Consider the following 20,997-nt stretch of genomic DNA (forward strand, 5'->3'; position numbering starts at 1 on the left):
CACCGAACTGTAACAATTTTCCAAGGAAGAATGGATGAAAATCCCCCAACTAAGAAATGAAAGACCCTGGACTTGTTACAAAAGGGGGTGCTACTAGGTATTAACTATGCAGGGTGCCCAAACTTTTGCACCTGCCCACTTTGCTTTTAACATGCCACTGTATAAGCCAGTTCTCTCCAGACCATTGATTTCTCCCCTTCTTCTCCCTTTCAGCACTTGACGGGCTGCTCCTATGGTTCTTGTAGTATCACAATCTCCAACACAAATCACTACTCACGCTTTCTGAAGCTGTGTGCATGTTCACATGCACTATTATCTTTATATGCTAATGCAGTGATAGCTGTGTACAACAATATGAGCAGAATGTGTTACAGCAGAACTTGTGCTGAGCTTTATAGTTCTACTAACATTACTGCTCTAATACTCACCAGAACTGTCTCTCATGGAGGACTGCCCACCTAGCCAAAAACCATGAAGCATGATACTGTTATGAGACTGTAGAGTTTTGAGCTACTCAGGAGACAACCTGACAATAATTATATAACATTTCTCCAACCTTGAGAAAGGTTTATGGTTAGAACAAAAATGTCTCTGCGTGGGCCAATAAAAGTTCATTATATTTTTACCTATATTGTAGGGGTGCTTTTTCCATCTTTTAGATCTATCTATCTGTGTCCAAAAAGTAAAAGGCAGCATTCCAGAGTCTAAAAAGATTTTGCAATTTATTGACGCAAAGTCATGGTGATGACTACATGGTGATAAAGTCATGGTGATGACGCAAGCTTGAGAAAGTTGCACACTCGGAACAAAATGTCGCCACTGTGACTTTGTGTCAATGAACTGCTAAATATTTTTAGACCTTGGAGTGCTGCCTTTATCTTTGTGGACACACATTAAGGTTTGGCTTTGTCTGTGAGGCTTTGCACCTGCTATCTCCTTTACTTTACTTGTGCTGCACCTATTTTTTATCTATCTATCTATCTATCTATCTATCTATCTATTTTTCCATCTATTGCTTTTTGGAAGAAAAATTGTGAGTAAAGCTAGATATGAGGAGCAAGAAAAATCAAAACATTAAGTTCACTGATACAGCTAGAGTACTGACATAAATGAAGTTATTTTTTTTACGTATCCATTAGAGTTCCAGATCCAGATTCCTTAGCTACAAGGATACCATGGGGACCTTTGATTACACATGAGTGAATCAGTTCAAAGCAAATTAATATCAAATAAATTAAAAAAATGATTTTTCAAACTTCAAATTGTTTGTGATTCACTTAATTTGCATTCACGAAAACATCCAGCCAGTCATCATTTTGCTGAATTATAGAGGGTAAGAAAAGGAAAGAGAAAAAGCAAGAGATAAATTAATACCACTCTAATCATATGTCCAATTGCCGTATCATCTAATTTGTTATCTTAATCAGTCGCTTTCAGCTTCATCTTTATATGTTCACTGAGTGTGATGTCCTCTCTGCTCATCTTCACTCTACAGCAGGGCTTTTGGCGCAGACTAGACCTGTGACACATGCTGCAGTCCATGACTAGGCATCTGATATTGAGATGTCATAAGTCTACTTTTCGCTGTAAGTTTCAAAGCAGAGCTGAAATTTAAGGGGGTGAAGCACATGATGTACAAGTGGAGGGAGCTGTGTAAATAAACAGACGGTGGGCTGTGGCTGAGGAGCAAGTTTTCATATTATGATAATTATGCTTTTAAGCCTAAAGAGACATCAGAATATAATAAGGAACATTTCCTGTCCAAATTTAAGCAAACTTCTGAAGTAGCTGTTATCCCTTTTGCCTCGCCAATCATGTAATCCCCAAACAGGTGTAAATGCAGTGGAGAGCTATAGAGCTAGTGGTGCCCATCAACATACATATTCAATATCATATCAGCGACTTGGGATTTCCGTTACAGACAGACAGACAGAAAGACGGAAGTGACCCTTAGAAAATTATATAGTATATATATATATATATATATATATATATATATATATATATATACACTGTATATACATATATATATATATATATATATATATATATATATATATATATATATATATATACTGTATATGATCGCTAGCTGGTTCTAAACATAAGCAGATATTGGTCCCAATTCACCAATGCAATTTTATGAGAGTTCTGGGGTAAATTGCTTTGAAAATTTGAAAAATGTTTTCTCACTGCAGAGTAGTGCAAATATTTTGTGACTTTTGGCGTTTTTATGCTGTGTCACTGGCAGGGGGAATGAGGTGTGAAACCACAGCCTGTCTAGATCATAATGAGCTGTGGCTTACCTTACTCACTGATTAGAGTAAAGTTGGTGGCGAGGAGCACAATTGTACACACCACTTTTCAGACACATCTGATTCATTAAAAGACATGGGCTTCTTCTTAGATCAGAAGAGTCTAATTCCAATACACCCCTCATCAAGATTGGCATTGTTCACATCGTGCTTGGTGAATCATTGCCAAAGTTTTATTTTCTACCTCTATCAATAAATATGACAGCAATGAATGGATTATTGGATTTCTCCTTTTAATGGGTTATTCATACCCATATTTTAACTTGAAAAATGATTAAAAATACATTAAAATATTAACCCCTTGAGGAACTGGTATTACCATTGTCAGGTCCTCAACTTTGTTGTAGGCTCAGGAGTATCATTGTTCCTGCATCATTCCTTGCAGATGATTGCTATGTGTGATGCAGTGACCCATTTTACAGTTAGGGGGCACTGTATGTGCTCCTCAGGATATGCATGGAGGCGTATCTGTAGTGATAATGAAACAGTGTTCTGCATGATTGTAAATGGCCGATAAGTGTCGGAGAGGGAGTCTGAGCTGTAATTCTGTAGTATTGTTGTTCTGGGACCTGCAGTCCCACAAGTATTTGTATAGTTAAAAGGGAGGCTTGCAGGGTTAGTCGGAGAGCTTGGTGGGACTGGCTAACCACACACACACACACCTCCCACCTATGGGGGTGGTTACAGGTGCATAATGTGACCAGGGTTTGGGTCACATGTTCAGAGAGTATGGACCAGAATGGTCAGAGTGTCAAGTCCTGTAAGAGTAAATAGGCTAAAAATATCAAAATAATATGTAAAGAAAAATTGGAATGCCCGCATTGTATCCACTGCAAAATGGTATGAATGAAAAGGCGAGTTTGCTACACAAAGCACAACTCACACAGATCTATCGATGTACAAATAAAAACATTACAGACTTTGGAAAATGTCTGAATTATTTTTCACTACTTATAAAAACATATACAAGTTTCTGATCTTCATAATTATACTGACCTTCACAATTAAATCATCAGGTATCTTTTATTTTACAGTGAATTTTGTTAAAAAATAGGATATGGCAAAAATAATTTTTTGTGTGCAATTTCACTGCACTTGGCATTTTTTCCATTTTACAGTAACTTAAATGGTAAGATGAAAGGATTCAGTCAAAACAATAACTTATCCTGCAAAACACAAAACACAAAACCTCATATATATATGTCAGTGGAAAAATATAAAAGTTATGGTTCTCTGAATAAGGGGAAAATGTAACAAAAGTGTCCAGCAGCAACTGATACATATAGTATGTGTTTTATGTTGTTTTTGTGCAACCACATTAGGTAAGTTATTTTCATTACTTAAATTTTGGTATATCAGATTAAACCCTATTGTGCTTTCTCGTTCGAATGTTTTTTCTTCCTACCTTGTTTTCTGGAGGGCGCAAAGGTTTTAGCAAAGACCGCAGCGTCTGCCTTCTCATAAGACTTTGTTTAAGTATCCCAAAATGCACTGGGATTCTCAAACAAAGAATCATCCAAAAGATAGTAGTAAAAAATAAATAAAGCATTTCGATAATGTAGTGAGGGCATAGTAGGCACTTTTTAATTAAGTATATTAGAAAGTAAAATATATTATGAAATTAAATAGATTGGCAATTAGGAAGAACACTGATTTCTATTTTGGACCACCTTTTTAAATATGTATGCTGCCTCTTCAGAGAGGAAGAAGACTACAAATCTAGAGCCACCCACTGTAGGTAGTAATCCTAAAAATCAAAATACACACTTTAGCAAGCCTTGACTTGGTATAAAAGCCAAACTATATTCTCTATTTGCAGACATATGTTTCCAGGGATGTTTACTCATTTTCAGTGCAAAACAAGTGATTTTATTTGGCTTGAGTCTAAAGATACCTTCACACATAACGATTTCGTTAACGATATCGTTGCAACGTCACGCTTTTTGTGACGTAGCAATGATCCCGCTAACGATCTCGTTATAGTGTGACAGCGACCAACGATCAGGCCCCTGCTGGGAGATCGTTGGTCGTAGGGAATGATCAGGACCTTTATTTGGTCGCTGATCACCCGCTGTCATCGCTGGATCGGCGTGTGTGACGCCGATCCAGCGATGTGTTCACTTGTAACCAGGGTAAATATCGGGTTACTAAGCGCAGGGCCGCACTTAGTAACCCAATATTTACCCTGGTTACCATTGTAAAAGTTAAAAAAAAAACAGTACATACTCACATTCCGATGTCTGTCACGTCCCCCGCCGTCAGCTTCCCTGCACTGACTGTCAGCGCCGGACGTAAAGCAGAGCACAGCAGTGACGACACCGCTGTGCTCTGCTTTACGGCCGGCTCTGACACAGTCAGTTCGGGAAGCTGATGGCGGGGGACGTGACAGACATCGGAATGTGAGTATGTAGTGTTTTTTTTTTTAACTTTTACAATGGTAACCAGGGTAAATATCGGGTTACTAAGCGCGGCCCTGCACTTAGTAACCCAATGTTTACCCTGGTTACCCGGGGACTTCGGCATCGTTGAAGACAGTTTCAACGATGCCGAAGTCGTTCCCCTGATCGTTGGTCACTGGAGAGAGCTGTCTGTGTGACAGCTCCCCAGCGACCACACAACGACTTACCAACGATCACGGCCTGGTCGTATCGCTGGTCGTGATCGTTGGTAAGTCGTTTAGTGTAACGGTACCTTAAGAGTGCTTTGACATTGTCTTTAGTTACACTCTCGGTGGCCCCATCAGGACATATGACCACATCCAGTTTTGCAAGGGTTCGGACGTTTGTGATGCCAGGGTCATAGACTATAATGGTGCTGGCAGAACGATTGTGTTCTCTGCTGTGCATCATTTTCTGATATATATGCCTACTGAAGGCGGACAACCAGATGCTGTCTACTATGTGTGTGTGGTCTCCTCCAGTAGGCATAAACAACTGAAAATGATGCACGGCAGAATGCACATTCACTTTGCCAGCACCATTATATTCTATAGCCTTGTTAGTGCATAGGCCCAAATCCCATTTTGCAAGGGGTTTGGACACAAGCCCTGACAGGTCTCACAAATAAGTACTTGAATGCAATGTGAGAGCACCTTAATGGCAATATCTCTCTATATGGAAAGTGACCTGCCTGTCAGTTGAGTATGAGGATACTTTTAGGCTATACAATGCTCTTCTCAGAAAATAAATATGTAAATTTTCTCTTCAAACAGGAAGAGGACTAGAACTCTGATGTCACCTAGTGGATGTAGCAATACTAAAAGTCAATATCGAACATTTAATAAGCGTTATAATAAAAGTTAAACTAGACATTCTGTTTATGGACTCTAGCTATAAACATTATTCAGGAAACTATGCAAAATTTAGGAAATTGTATATGTGATAAAGGAATGCACGATGCACCTTTAAAGAACCTGCGTTACACTATGCTAATACATTAGAAAAAGTACCATAAAGAAAGTACAAATAAATAAAAATGTCTATTAACAGACATGGGCTTTTCCTGAAAATAAAAGATCAGTTAAGGTCAATCTTTGTCTGAGCATTCTATGAGGTGAAAAGTTGATATACTTCATTGGCAAGCTGTTTCTTTGAAATTTGCATTTTACATGTTTCTATAGATTTTCATTCCATTAATCATGTGCTTTGACAGCTTGTAAGTTACTGGTATTTTACCTTTCATTATCCACCAGTTTAAAGTGTTTATTAAATGTTGTTGGCAAATGTATACTGAACCATGAAAAGTAACAAAAATATGATTGTAGAAAAACATATTCCATCGGTAAAAAAAAATTATAATGGATTAAAGACAATCTAGAGAAAGTTTAAAATTCACTAGAATAAAGAAATAAAATAGAAAAATGAAAGGTCACCTAGGGAGAGGGATAGTCATATATATCATTCCCACAAAAGGCATCTTACGAAATGAAAGTCACTCTCTAATCCACTCAAAGAAATAAATACTATGGCCTTTTGAAATCTCGGCTAATACTAATTAATCTGGTTTGCAAAAACAGAAGCTATTGTTTCTGTGGAATACTTTGCATCTGTTCATTATAAAAATAGGACAAGATTCTTGTACAGCTGTAATCACTTGCACAGCCTCGTTGCTTAGGCATTATTAGTTCAGGACAGAAAATAAATAGATTTGACAGAATTGTGCATAATTTCGGATTTGAGATAATTTATTTCTTGAGGTATGAAATTACAGCATTCATGATCCTTCAGCCCCCTCAGGCATCGTTGACATTTATACGCACAAAAGTGCGAACATGTAGAGAAACTTGCATGCTACAGAAATGTGTTTCCTTGAAATATTCTTGGGTGTTTCTAATTTATATTCTTTATATTTTTGCAGGAATTCCACATACTGCATGAAAGTTTCTATATCCTTGGAGGTAGGGGACAATGACACTGGATTTTGCTATAACTCCAAAATGAAATACTTTGAAAAAGCTGAACTTAGCAAAAGCAAAGAAATCCTATGCCCAGAGATAGAAGATTTCATTATGCCATACAGGGAGCCAGAAATCAAGTGGTACAAGGTACAGTACAAGATATATTTGTGTCACTTTTAAGTGTAAATTTAGCAATTCAGCTTGTAAATTCAAAACTGTAAAGTGAAATGTCCATGTTTTTATTTAAATAATTATCTCTCTCTCTCTCTCTCTCTCTCTCTCTCTCTCTATATATATATATATATATATATATAAGTTTCAAGTTTGCTACACTTTAAGAAAAGAAAAGAATCAAAAGTGTAGGCTCTGGTCAAACTAGAATCAGGGTTTCCTTTTATTGTGATACTATAATCACTATGATGAATAAATTTTTCTGCAGAAACTAAAGGAGGCTGATAAACTCTATATGGCTAGAGAACCCACAATAAATATGCAGACTAGTTATGATTGACCATATTCCAAATCAGGAACCATTATGACTTATTATGATACATGTATTCTTTCAAAAGCAAGAAAGCTTGGCAAAACAAACAAATGAAAATGTGAACAGTCTTCTATTGCATGGCTATGAATATTTCATATGCTTACCACTAGGCTAGGGCTTGTTAGTCATTCTAGATACATCTAATAGAATTTGTCAGATAATTTCTGCCCAACAATCCAGTAACAGTGCTAGGTAGCAAACTGCAATAAATGTAGAACCATGCCTTTACCATCTTTTGGAGAGATAGCATTAAACTCTTTTTATCACATAAAAATTAGGTATCACATGTTCAGTTGGAGTCTTAAAGCAAGGAAAGATCGTAAGTCATTTGAACTGACGATTGGTAATAGTCTCAGTGGTAGGTGATATAAGACGCTAGAATTATAACATACCCAGTAGATAGGTAATAAGATAAACAGCTTCTACAGTAGTAGTTGAAAATGTTGGTACCCTTAAAAAAATTTTCTTAGAAAATTAATCGCACTTACATATGTTTTGTTATACACCTGTTTATTTCCTTTGTTTTTAATGGAACAACCCAAAAAAGAGGAACAAAAGGCAAATCTCACACAAAACCTTAAAAATGGTCCTGACAAAATTGTTGAAATCTTTCTAAAATTATGAATAAACAACTTTGTTTCAAGCATGTGTTACTCATTCAAACTCACCTGTTGCAAGTAACAGGTGTGGGCAATATGAAAATCACACCTGAAACCATGTTGAAATGGGAGAACTTCGCTCAGTCTTTGCATTGTGAGTCCATTTGTGCCACGCTAAGCATGGCGAACAGAAAAAGGATAAGAGAACTGTCTGAGAACTTCAGAACCCAAATTGTTGAAAAATATCAACAAGCTCAAAGTCAAGTTACAACTCTATCTCTAGAGGTTTTTATGTTCCTTTGTGCATGGTGTGCAACATAATCGTGAAGTTTACAACCCATGGTACTATAGTTTTTCTGAGCTTTTGGTAAGCAGCCACAATCAAGTTTCAAACAAATTCAGGCTCAGTGTCAGAGCGAACTATTCGTTGGTGTTTGAATGAAATAAAATTCTATGGCAGGAAACCCATGAGGGCCCCACTGCTGACAGAGAGACATAAAAAAAGCTATCAAACAAGCACAAAATCTATATGTTTAAATGTATTTTTATTAAATGGAAAATAAATAAAACTGACACAAGACAAGAACATATTAAAAAACAAACAATTTATACAAATAAAATGTAGCTCATGGGGGGGGAGGGGTATGTCCACTGCAAAAAGAATAGCCCCCCTATTGGGGAAAACAGTATGCCAAAATTCAAGGAAAAATAATTGTATAATCCGAGTTTGTTCCTACATGGAAAAATATTTAGAATGGAGAGTCCTCAGTGCTTGATACCTTATAATGGCTAATTGAAAAGATGGTAACCAATTGCAAGCTTTCAAGACTACTCAGGTCTCTTCATCAGGCACAGACTAAAGCAAATTTTGAAGAATCACATATTTATACACAACACAGCACAGAACTGTCATTATGGGAAAGTGATAAGTGATAAACAGTTGTGTCCATAAATATTGGAAAGTTCCTTAAGTAGGAGTGAATGTTTTGTTGTCCTCTGATTGGGGTCTGGTTCTGTTATGATGACCCCACATGGTCTGAAGTGCAAATTCCTAAATTGATATACAAAGACATAAATCCATGCGGCATATTCATTCCTGCACTAAGTGTGTCAAGTTGATGGTGGGATGAAATTGATTAAACTGTTCATGGAACGTCTTAAGCTGTGGCTCAGACTCTATCAAGATGATTAAAATGTCATCAATGTAGTGGTAGTAGGCCAGAGGCCTGATGGGACATGAGGACAAAAAGTCGCTTTCAAGCTTGGCCATGAATAGATTTGCATATTGTGGAACCATTTTACTTCCCAGTTGCTGTGCCAGCCTCCTATAGATAGATAATGTTGTCAAATTCAAAGTACTTGTGGGTGAGGATGAATTTTATAAGTTTCACCACAAAATCCGCATCAGTCCCTGTGCTTTCCAGGAAGAATTTGCAGGCATTTAATCGATCCTGGTGTGGGATATTGTAGTACAACGATTCCACATCCATGGTGGCCAGGATGGTTCCTTCTGGTAGAGGACCTTTTGCTGATAGTTTATTCAATAGGTCAGTTGTGTCCTGAATGAAGCTGGGTGTATCCTTTACCAGGGGAATAAGAATATCCTCTACCCATCCAGATAACTGCTCAGTAAGGGTGCCCACACATGAAATAATTGGTCTTCCTGGGTTTCCAGATTTGTGGATTTTTTGAAGCATGTAGAATATCCCTGTTCTTGGACTTTCTGGTATCAGGTTATCGGCTCTTGTGGATTCATTTTTCCAGATCCCCCACTACTGTGTTTTAGGCAGCCCCCAAATCTAAGAAGCATCATTTTCAGAAGCTACCTGTCCTATGCAACAGCTGCAGGAATCTTTGCTTGCAACCAGAAAAAATGTAAAACCTGTCCATTTATAATGACCATGGACAAGATAAAGATCCCCAATTCATACCAGGACTACAAGATCCCAGGTACCTTCAGCTGCATCACATCTAATGTGGTGTACTTAATTATTTGTACTAAATGTCCAACTGGGGGTCTGTATATTGGAGAGACAGGGCAAAAACTGAGAACAAAGATACATTCTCACAACCATACAATAAAAGAATGGATCTACCTGTGGCCAAACATTTTTGTATGCCTGATCATAGCACCATGGACCTGAAATTACTTCTATTGAAAGGTAGCTTCAAATCTCAGAGAGACAGGAGAATCTGGGAGTATAAACTTATGACAACCTTTGACACACTTAGTGCAGGAATGAATATGTCACATGGATTAATGTCTTTGTACATCAATTAAGGAATTTGCACTTCAGACCATGTGGGGTAATCATAACAGAACCAGACCCCAATCAGAGGACAACAAAACATTCACTCCTATTCTAGGAACTTTCCAATATTTATGGACACTAGGGTTGAGCGAAACAGATCGGCACTTTTCAAAAGTCGCCGACTTTTAGCAAAGTCGGGTTTCGTGAAACCCGACCCGATCCCACTCTGGGATCGGGTCGGCGGTACACTGTTATGACCCCAATGGCGAGGGTCTCAGAGGAACGTGGAAGTCTGCAGAATACAAAAATCCAGCTCATAGGGCAGTGGTAACTGGGTTGACCATATATCTACTCCTAACGCCAACACTAGAAGTAGCCGGGGATCATTCCTACGTTGATTCTAGATGACACGCGCCAGCCGGAGAATCTAGCTACCCCTAGTAGAGGAAAACAAAGACCTTTCTTGCCTCCAGAGAAGGGGACCCCAAAGCTGGATAGAAGCCCCCCACAAATAATGACGGTGAGGTAAGAGGAAATGACAAACACAGAAATGAACCAGGTTTAGCACAGAGAGGCCCGCTTACTGATAGCAGAATAAAGAAAGGTAACTTATATGGTCAACAAAAACTCTATCAAAATCCACACTGGAAATTCAAGAACCCCCGAACCGTCTAACGGTCCGGGGGGAGAACACCAGCCCCCTAGAGCTTCCAGCAAAGGTCAGGATATAGATTTGGAACAAGCTGGACAAAAATACAAAACCAAAACAAATAGCAAAAAGCAAAAGGCAGACTTAGCTGAAATAACTGGAACCAGGATCAGTAGACAAGAGCACAGCAGACTAGCTCTGATAACTACGTTGCCAGGCATAGAACTGAAGGTCCAGGGAGCTTATATAGCAACACCCCTAACTAACGACCCAGGTGCGGATAAAAGGAATGACAGAAAAACCAGAGTCAAAAAACTAGTAACCACTAGAGGGAGCAAAAAGCAAATTCACAACAGTACACGATCTGTAATCCAAAGTCGGGTTTCGTTATATATATATATATATATATATATATATATATATATATATATATATATGTCATAGAGACACATATATATATATATATATATATATATATATATATATATATATTTATATTTACTTCAGCGCGATAATGTTGAAAAGCCGGTAATTCAATTGCCGGCTATTCATTTCTCCTGCCTAAACCCGACATGATATGAGACATGGTTTACATACAGTAAACCATGTCATATCCCCCTTTTTTTGCATATTCCACACTACTAATGTTAGTAGTGTGTATGTGCAAAATTTCGGCGCTGTAGCTATTAAATTTAAGGGTTAAATCGCGGAAAAAATTGGTGTGGGCTCCCGCGCAATTTTCTCTGCCAGAGTGGTAAAGCCAGTGACTGAGGGCAGATATTAATAGCCATGAGAGGGTCCATGGTTATTGCCCCCCCCGTGGCTAAAAACATCTGCCCCCAGCCACCCCAGAAAAGGCACATCTGGAAGATGCACCTATTCTGGCACTTGGACACTCTCTTCCCACTCCCGTGTAGCGGTGGGATATGGGTTAATGAAGGGTTAATGCCACCTTGCTATTGTAAGGTGATATTAAGCCAGATTAATAATGGAGAGGCGTCAATTCTGACACCTATCCATTATTAATCCAATTGTATGAAAGGGTTAAAAAACACACACACACATGATTAAAAAGTATTTTAATGAAATAAACACACAGGTTGTTTTAATATTTTATTGCTCTCTCAATCCACCTGAAGACTCTCGCTTGGAAAAATAATAAACCAACAATATACATAACCTCTGATGAACTGTCATGTCCCATCAGGTAAATCTATCTGAAGGGGTTAAAATAGTTTACAGGCAGGAGCTCTGCTATAATGCAGCTGTGCTTGTGCCTGTAAACCCCGGCGAATGAAGGAAATGTAGGTCAATGACCTATAGTTACCTTCAGTCGCGGTGATGCGCCCCCTGGTGGATGTCCTCATGAACTGCAGCCTGGGAACTTTTTCCCATGCTCCAGGTCATATGAGGACATCCACCAGGGGGCGCATCACCGCGACTGAAGGTAACTATAGGTCATTGACCTACATTTCCTTCATTCGCTGGGGTTTACAGGCATGAGCACAGCTGCATTATAGCAGAGCTCCTGCCTGTAAAGTATTTTAACCCCTTCAGATGGATTTACCTTGTGGAACGTGACATTTCATCAGAGGGTATGTATATTGTTGGTTTATTATTTTTCCAAGCGATGGTCTTCAGTTGGATTGAGAGAGCAATAAAATATTAAAACAACCTGTGTGTTTAATTCATTAAAATACTTTTTAATCATGTGTGTGTGTGTTTTTTAACCCTTTCATACAATTGGATTAATAATGGATAGGTGTCAGAATTGACGCCTCTCCATTATTAATCTGGCTTAATGTCACCTTACAAAAGCAAGGTGGAATTAACCCTTCAATACCCCATATCCCACCGCTACACGGGAGTGGGAAGAGAGTGTCCAAGTGCCAGAATAGGCGCATCTTCCAGATGTGCCTTTTCTGGGGTGGCTGGGGGCAGATGTTTTTAGCCACAGGGGGGGCAATAACCATGGACCCTCTCCTGGCTATTAATATCTGCCCTCAGTCACTGGCTTTACCACTCTGGCAGAGAAAATTGCGCGGGAGCCCACGCCAATTTTTTCCGCGATTTAACCCTTAAATTTAATAGCTACAGCACCGAAATTTTGCACATACACACTACTAACATTAGTAGTGTGGAATATGCAAAAAAAGGGGGATATGACATGGTTTACTGTATGTAAACCATGTCTCATATCATGTTGGGTTTAGGCAGGAGAAATGAATACCCGGCAATTGAATTTCCGGCTTTTCAACATTATCGCGCTGAAGCAAATATGAAAAAAGTATGCTTCCCCATTGAATTGCATTGGGTTTCATTTTTTGGCCGATCCCCGACCCCGACTTTTCAATAAGATCGGCCGATTTCACTCGACCCGACTTTTGAGAAAGTCGGGTTTCATGAAACCCGACTCGATCTCAAAAAATGAAAAGTCGCTCAACCCTAATGGACACAACTGTTTATCACTTATCACTCTCCCATAATGACAGTTCTGTGCTGCGTTGTTTATAAATATGTGATTCTTCAGAATTTGCTTTAGTCTGTGCCTGATGAAGAGACCTGAGTAGTCTCTAAAGCTTGCAATTTGTTACCATCTTTTCAGTTAGCTATTAAAAGGTATCAACTAGGGTTGAGCGAAACGGGTCGACAATTTTCAGAAGTCGCCGACTTTTGGCAAAGTTGGGTTTCATGAAACCCGACCCGACCCCTGTGTGGGGTCGGCCATGAAGTCGGCGATCTTCTGAATCTGGAATCGGAATTCCGATACCGATTCCCGATATGTTTAAGATATCGGGAATTGGTATCGGAATTCAGATTTAAGTGTAAAATAAAGAATTAAAATAAAAAATATCGCTATACTTACCCTCTGACGGGCCCTGGTACTAACCGGGAACCTTCCTTCCTTAGAATCAGCCTTCCAAGACCTGCGGTGACGTCGCGGTGATGTCGCGGCTTGTGATTGGTCACGCGGCCCCCATGTGACCGCTCGCGTGACCAATCACAAGCCGCGACGTCTCCGTGACGTCACCGAAGGCCCTGGAAAGGCTGATTCTTAGGAAGGAAGGCTGCCGGAACGAAGCCGAGGGTGAGTATATTCCTGTTAGGTATATACTCACCCTCGGACACGCCCTGCTTCTTTCCGACAGCCTTCCTTCCTAAGAATCAGCCCTTCCAGGGCCTTCGGTGACGTCACGGTGACGTCGCGGCTTGTGATTGGTCGCGCGAGCGGTCACATGGGGGCCGCGCGACCAATCACAAGCCGCGACGTCACCGCGACGTCACCGCGACGTCACCGCAGGTCTTGGAAGGCTGATTCTAAGGAAGGAAGGTTCCCGGTTAGTACCAGGGCCCGTCAGAGTGTAAGTATAGCGATATTTTTTATTTTAATTCTTTATTTTACACTTAAATATGGATCCCAGGGCCTGAAGGAGAGTTTCCGCTCCTTCAGACCCTGGGAACCATTGGAAACCCAATGCACTGCATTGGGTTTCGAGTTTCGGCCGACCCCGACCCCGACTTTTTTATAGGATCGGCCGATTTCACTCGACCCGACTTTTGAAAAAGTCGGGTTTCGTGAAACCCGACCCGATCCTATAAAAGTAAAGGTCGCTCAACCCTAGAATCAACCACTGAGGACTCTCAATTCTAAATATTTTTCTATCTGGCTAACATGGTACCAAGATATTTATCTTCCCTACATGGAAGCATATTTGTAGGGATCAACTCTGATTATGCAATTATTTTTTATTTAATTTGGACATACTGTTTTCCCCAGTAGTCGGGTTATTCTTTTTGTAGTGGACATACTCCTCCCACCTCAAGAGCTTTTATATTTACAGAAATTGTTTCTATTTTAATATGTTCTTGCCATGTGTTAGTTCTATTTAGTCTCAATTTAATAAAATATATTTATACAGATTGATTTTGTCCTTGTATGATACCATTTATTTTGACATTTCTGTAGGTTTTTATTGGTATTTTTTGGACTTATTATTTTTGTTATTTTTATCTGTTTTTGTAGAATCTATACATATAAAAGCTAGACTGCTGTTTGGCAAGATGCACATGAGTAAGCCAAAATCCTAAGCATCTTGTTGGCAGATGAGAACAATATATAGCATTTTAATAAAGCACATCATTCTATTGTTTACCGAAAATTTAATGAGGCCTTCAGCCAAAAGAACACAATACTTATAGTAAAATATGGTGGTGGTTCAAAGATATTTCTGGGTTGTCTTGCTCCTTCTGGCACTGGGTGCCATGACTGTGCAACACATCATGAAATCTGAAAACTACCAAAGGATTTTGGGTCAAGCTATAGTACACAGTGTCAGGAAGCTGGGTTTTCCAGCAGGTCAATGACCCCAAACATACTTCAAGAAATGGATGAAAACAAAGAAGTGGAGATTTCTTAAGTGATCAGCAATGAATCAGGATCCAAATCTTATTGAACACTTGTGGAGAGATCTCAAAATTGCTGTTGGAAGAAGTCATCTTTCAAATGTGAGAGACCAGGAGCAGTTTGTAAAAGAAGAGTGGTCGAAAATTTGAGTTGAGAGGTGTAAGAAGCTTGTTGATAGTTACAGGACGTGATTGATTGCAGTTATTTATTTCAAAAGGTATGTAGCCAAATCTTAAATTGAGAGTGCCAACAATTTTGTCTGGACCATTTTTAGGATTTTATATGAAATTATGTCCAATTTGCATTTTTTCTCTTTTTTTGTGTTGTTCCGACACATGCAAAGGAAATTGACATGTGTATAGCAAAACGTGTAATTACAATAATTTTCTGGATAAAATTTTTGAAAAAAAACGTGGACTGCTGAATAACTAAAGATCCAGGTATATTATATAAAATGTGGTTTTATTCAACGCGTTTCAAAGTACTGAGACTTCATCATCCTTTGTGGTATTTACTGATGAAGAAGTCTCAGTACTTTGAAACGCATTGGATAAAACCACATTTTATATAATATACCAGATGGAGCTATAAATTGAGCTTATAGAAAATATTTGCTGCAGCAGATCCACAGATCCACCATGTAAATAAAAATTGGGAAAAAAGCGTGGACTTTAATTAGACTCAGATGGACTTCAATGACGGAGTAGCACCATATCAAGGCAGTTCACAAGGAAATGGACAGCATGCAACTTGAATATGAGTGTCTGAGCAAAGGATCTGAATACTTATGACCATGTGATATTTCAGTTTTTCTTTTTTTATACATTTGCAAAATTTTCTGCATTTCTTTTTTTCAGTCTAGATGAGGTGGAGAGTGAACATTAATGTGAAAAAAAATTAACTTTTTTTGAATTTGCAAAATGGCTGCAATGAAACAAAGAGTGAAAAATTTAAAGAGGTCTGAATACTTTCCGTACCCACTGTTGGATGTACACAATAGTTTATTGCTTAAACCTTTCAAGGGTCCTTTTGGAAACTTTTTTCAGACAAGATATACCTTGATTGTTTACTTCTTGAAGTATAATTTAATATTTTTCAAGTTAACAAATAATTGTTTCTGGGTTGTAAGATAGCGCTTACTGAATGTATTGAAGGACACTCGATTAGCACGATTCAGTCACACAGGCACGATTTTCTCTATTAAACAGTCCATGCGGTTTATTATGCAGTCATAAACCGGGTCATGCACAGTTCATTATATACTTCATAGAACACAATAGGCATCAACAGATGACATGAAGTTGCAGTATCTAAACATGCTGGACCTTACTCCATCCAGTTACCATGGGTGACCGCACAGTTCATGATCTGACCCTCTGTCAGTGCACACAGTTCCCCAACTCTGGGTTACCTTCTTGGAGCGCCTGCTCCACATGCTGACTCCTCATCAGTCCTTGTTCCCAGGGAAGCTGCTGAACTGGGATCACCATCCCGGACAATGCTTAGCTCACTAGGCCACCTGACAGTCTAGATCCTCATCAGTAAAATTTCAGCCTCACTGGCCTTCATCAGTAACTGTCTGTAGTATAGTGGTTAATCGTGTTCAGTGCAATAATAGGAGTGACACCATAGTCATTTTAAATATGTCTGGTCATGCACTGATCAGGGGGATACCGCTTTGCCGGTGACTGCATGCCGGCATCCCCACCCACGCAGGTACTATCTTATACAGGCACCATGCCCAGCACCTAGTGCATGACCAGACATATTTAAAGTGACTATGGTGTCACTCCTATTATCGCACTGAACGCAATTAACAACTATATTGCAGTCCGTTACTGATGAAGGCCAGTGAGGCCGAAATGTCTATATTATTTTCTGGGTGCATTAAAAAATCCCAAAAAATATTCTAGAAGTTGAGTGCCAATTTTCTTTATTATACATGTGTGGTGTGGGGCCCTACTTGAGCACCTTCTGAGGTTGTACATACGGTGTTTTTCACCATCATAATCAAAGATACGCCTCTATGCGCAATCCGAGGAGCAACTACAGCGCCCCCTAGCTGTAACATGGGTCACTGCATCACAGGGTCTATGGAGTACCATACATACAAGTGCAATGTATGTCATAATATCAGGGAATAAACCAAAATAGATGACCACATATTAACTATTTATATCTCTGAATATGTAATATAATTTTTTTAATAACACCTGTAGTTTTTCTTCACAAAAAAAGGCATCATAAGAAATTTGGAGTGACCTTCAAATGCATTAAATGATATCTTCCACTCATATTCTTCTCTTATACATATAAGGCTATACTAGGGATGGGCAGACCAAAATGGTAAAAACCTAGTGTCCGTGCAGGGACCCCAAACATGGACTTCTCCTTGAAGTCTGTGTTACTGTTCAGGTTCGGCATCCTGAATATCCTGTGTTTCCCACTCTGAAATACAAACTCTGATTGGCAGTAAATTCATTACCACAGGTCATAGCACTGCGATTCTCACTCTGTCATATAGATGAAAGTGTGTGAGCCTGCAGCCGAGAACAGCGGCAAAAAAGTTACTGACGGTCACAAGGGTCGACTGATGAAACTACTGTTATTATAGTACACCCGGTCTCACTAATAGCAGCGAGAGCAGGCATACAAGGATGAGTGTATTCATCAGCCAGCAACTGTCCAATAAATAAATACAATAAAAAAATGGCATGGGGTCCCCATATTTTTTCTAACCAGCACAGGCAAAAAAAAAATATGTGCAGACTGCAGCCCTAAGCTGTCAGCGTTATCTTGGCTGGTTATAAAAAATAAAAAGGTCTCCACGCAGCTTTTTTAAATTATTTAAATAAATCCCCTCCAATTTTTTGACACCCAGCTAATCTAAAGCTGACCCCTGGGGCTGGTATTCTCTGACTGGGAAGAGGCCAATGATATTGTCCCTCCCGGAGTAAAAATACGAGCCCACAGCCGACTTAGCAAAGTCGCATCTGTTAGATACGCCAATTGTGGCACTTTGCCCACCTTTTCCCACTTGCCCTGGTGCAGTTACAAGTGGAATAATATTTGTGGGGTTAATGTTAGCTTTGCAATGTCAGCTGATATCAAGCCCACAGGTTGGTAATGCAGATGTATCTATAAGACACCCCCATTAATTATCCCATAGTCAAATGTAATTAAAAAAAAACACTGAAACAGAGAAAAGTCCTTTATTTTAAATAATAACATAGATTTATTTATTTGAAATAAACACTCTCCACCCATTGTTAGGGTTGGTGGTTTGCACTAAATAAAATATAAATTAAAGTGCAATTACAACCTGGGGTCCACCATGCAGAGATGTACAGTATAACTGCTGCTAGTGTGAACAATGATGGAAAACAGTGAGTGTTACCTTAAACTCACTGTGTTAATACCACACAGTATGAACAGGATGCAGAATACCTAGCTCTGTTAACTTCACAGACAGGTAGAGGTCCGAGTTGCTAAGTATCATACCCTGTTAAATGTCACAGGAATGATAGCACGTGCAGAAAGCTTGCTCTGCAACTAAACTGTGCTAACCGCACACATGAATGAAGCAGATACTAAGCCAAGAGAAAGAACTCATATGACACTAGGTGCAAAACCCTAGTACCTTCAAAGAGGAGTATAGCATAAGGGTTGATCTTGCTCTGTAACTGAACTGTGCTAACAGCACACATGAATGAAACAGATGCGAAGCCAAGCGGTTAGTTACCCCAGTCCTGAATGCTACTGCACCAGTAACTGAATGTCGCACAAAGCATGTAGCAGACTAGAGACTCAGGCATTGAACCATAAGTATGAATCCGAATAAGTGTGCAACCTGCTTGCCAACGTGTACAAACACAAACACAAATGTGCAGACATAGTGGTAGATTATCCACTCACGCCAAACACAAATGATACTAGCGTGCCCGCATGCACCACTGATAGCCTTTTAAACCCTAGGTTCCACCCCAAACACTCACGTCCAGCTGGCCATGACATCACCTGAGCCGCCATATCACCAGAGCAGCTAATGTCCAACCACCAATGAGAAGATGCCACATCACGGACATGCTCAATAAGGTGATCTCTGGACTTAGACTCCAGAGTGCAAGGCTGAACCTGCATAACACTGGTTACCATAGACTTGACTGGAGAGCCAGCAGTAACCAAATGTATGCCACAAGCCTGAGCAGGACACTGGGACCAACGTCTGTGCTGAGCAGCAATCCCAGCGCTGGACCTTTATGGGAGACCACAGCACCAGATGATGCTTGGGATCTATCCCATGCAGCGGGAGAATCTCAATGCCTAACATTACCCCCTTCTCTAACCCCCGGCAACTTTTGCCACACTTGAAAGCCGCCACAATCTGGGGGGCATGGATGTGCACTTGATCATTGGCTGAAGCTCACCTTCACTCCAACCGCTTATGGTCCTTTTAGTACTAGAATGACCACCCAGTTTGGAGGTATGTGCCCCAGAGTGACACTGTGACTGAAGATTAGATGTGCATAGATCTCTCCCGGGGGTACCTGGGCCTTAAGCCACAGACTCTCACAGAAACTACCCTATTTCTGTATGCTCCCTATTGCCCAATCAATCTGCGAAAAAAGAAGGTTCAGCCAAGGCATCCCAAGAAGTACCTCATCCATACCGTCAGAGACGACAAGAAAAAAGACTATCTCCTGATGTTGTGGAAACATAGTGAGAGTAAGAGGTACAGTCAGATGGGAAATTGGGGTTGGTAAAATGGACCCATTAACTACCTGAACAGACATTGTTGAGGGAGGATATAAAGTGATCCTTCACGGTTGACTCAGTGATTTTTAAATTGATCTACAGAGCGTTGCTGGCAACTCAAAATGACCAGATGGAGACATGTGTCTCTGTTTGGGGGGATCGAGCAGATCTCTGGCCCCCGTTTATTGTGTATCACTTTTCATAATCATAGAAGTTATACTTCAAACAATCAGCATAAGAACACGCTCACAGTTCTTAACCTATAAGAATGCAGGAACAGTCTTTACGTCAAAGTCTCGTAGAACAATACAAACTCAGTCTCATGTCCTGTCCAGGTTGAAACAATCAAGGTCTCATAACAGCTGTGAACTTTACCTAGTAACAAAATTTCTCTTAAAACAGCAAGATGGAGTTGAAAAACACAAAATGAAACCTGCTTTAATTTTTCTTAGTTTAACCCTTCACAACATCAGCTTAGGAAGCATCACAAATGGAATTGAATGCTATTGGGCGAAGGTAGCAGACATGAAATTGCCCTCTGCACTCACAGCATCTAGTGGCTTTAGGGAGAGGCTCACTAGTTCCTGTTGATGTCTCTTCCAAAAAGGCCAATTTGGAAGAGACATCAACTGGAACTAGTGAGCCTCTCCCTAAAGCCACTAGACGCTGTGACTACCTCTGACGTTTTGGACATTTATTGGCAACATGGCCAACTTGAATGCAGGCAAAACAAGTTGGTTGTAGATATTCAGAGCGGGTGATTGATTATGCTTGAGAGACATTCATGGGCTCTACAGGGTCATCAACCCGAGTTGGAGGACTCATAGGATTTGCAAAGTTCGGAGCCAACCGAATCCCAGATCTACTCTGAACACGCTCTAATCCCCGCTCAGCATGCCGAAGATCAATGTGAGTGGACACAGAAATTAATTCCTCCAGAGTAGTGGGAATCTCCCTAGTGGCCCAATCATCCTTGACATGATCTGCTAATCCCCTCCAAAAGATAGGTACCAAGACCTTATCAGGCCACTCCAACTCAGAAGACAAAGTACGAAATTGGATGGCGAATTGACTAACCATGG

General features: G+C 39.9%; 1 protein-coding gene across 2 annotated transcripts in view; it reads left to right on the top strand.

The window, feature by feature from the left end:
• The window catches only part of IL1RAPL1 (interleukin 1 receptor accessory protein like 1), a 2,314,681-nt gene that overhangs the window by 1,373,740 nt on the left and 919,944 nt on the right, over positions 1-20,997 (top strand). For both annotated transcript variants that reach the window (XM_077294673.1, XM_077294674.1), the window contains one exon: positions 6,672-6,858. In XM_077294673.1, the coding sequence (XP_077150788.1) occupies positions 6,672-6,858 (187 nt within the window). The remainder of the gene's footprint in view (positions 1-6,671; positions 6,859-20,997) is intronic.

Source organism: Ranitomeya variabilis, chromosome 3 (assembly GCF_051348905.1).
Source record: "Ranitomeya variabilis isolate aRanVar5 chromosome 3, aRanVar5.hap1, whole genome shotgun sequence".
Taxonomy (NCBI): Eukaryota; Metazoa; Chordata; class Amphibia; order Anura; family Dendrobatidae; genus Ranitomeya; species Ranitomeya variabilis.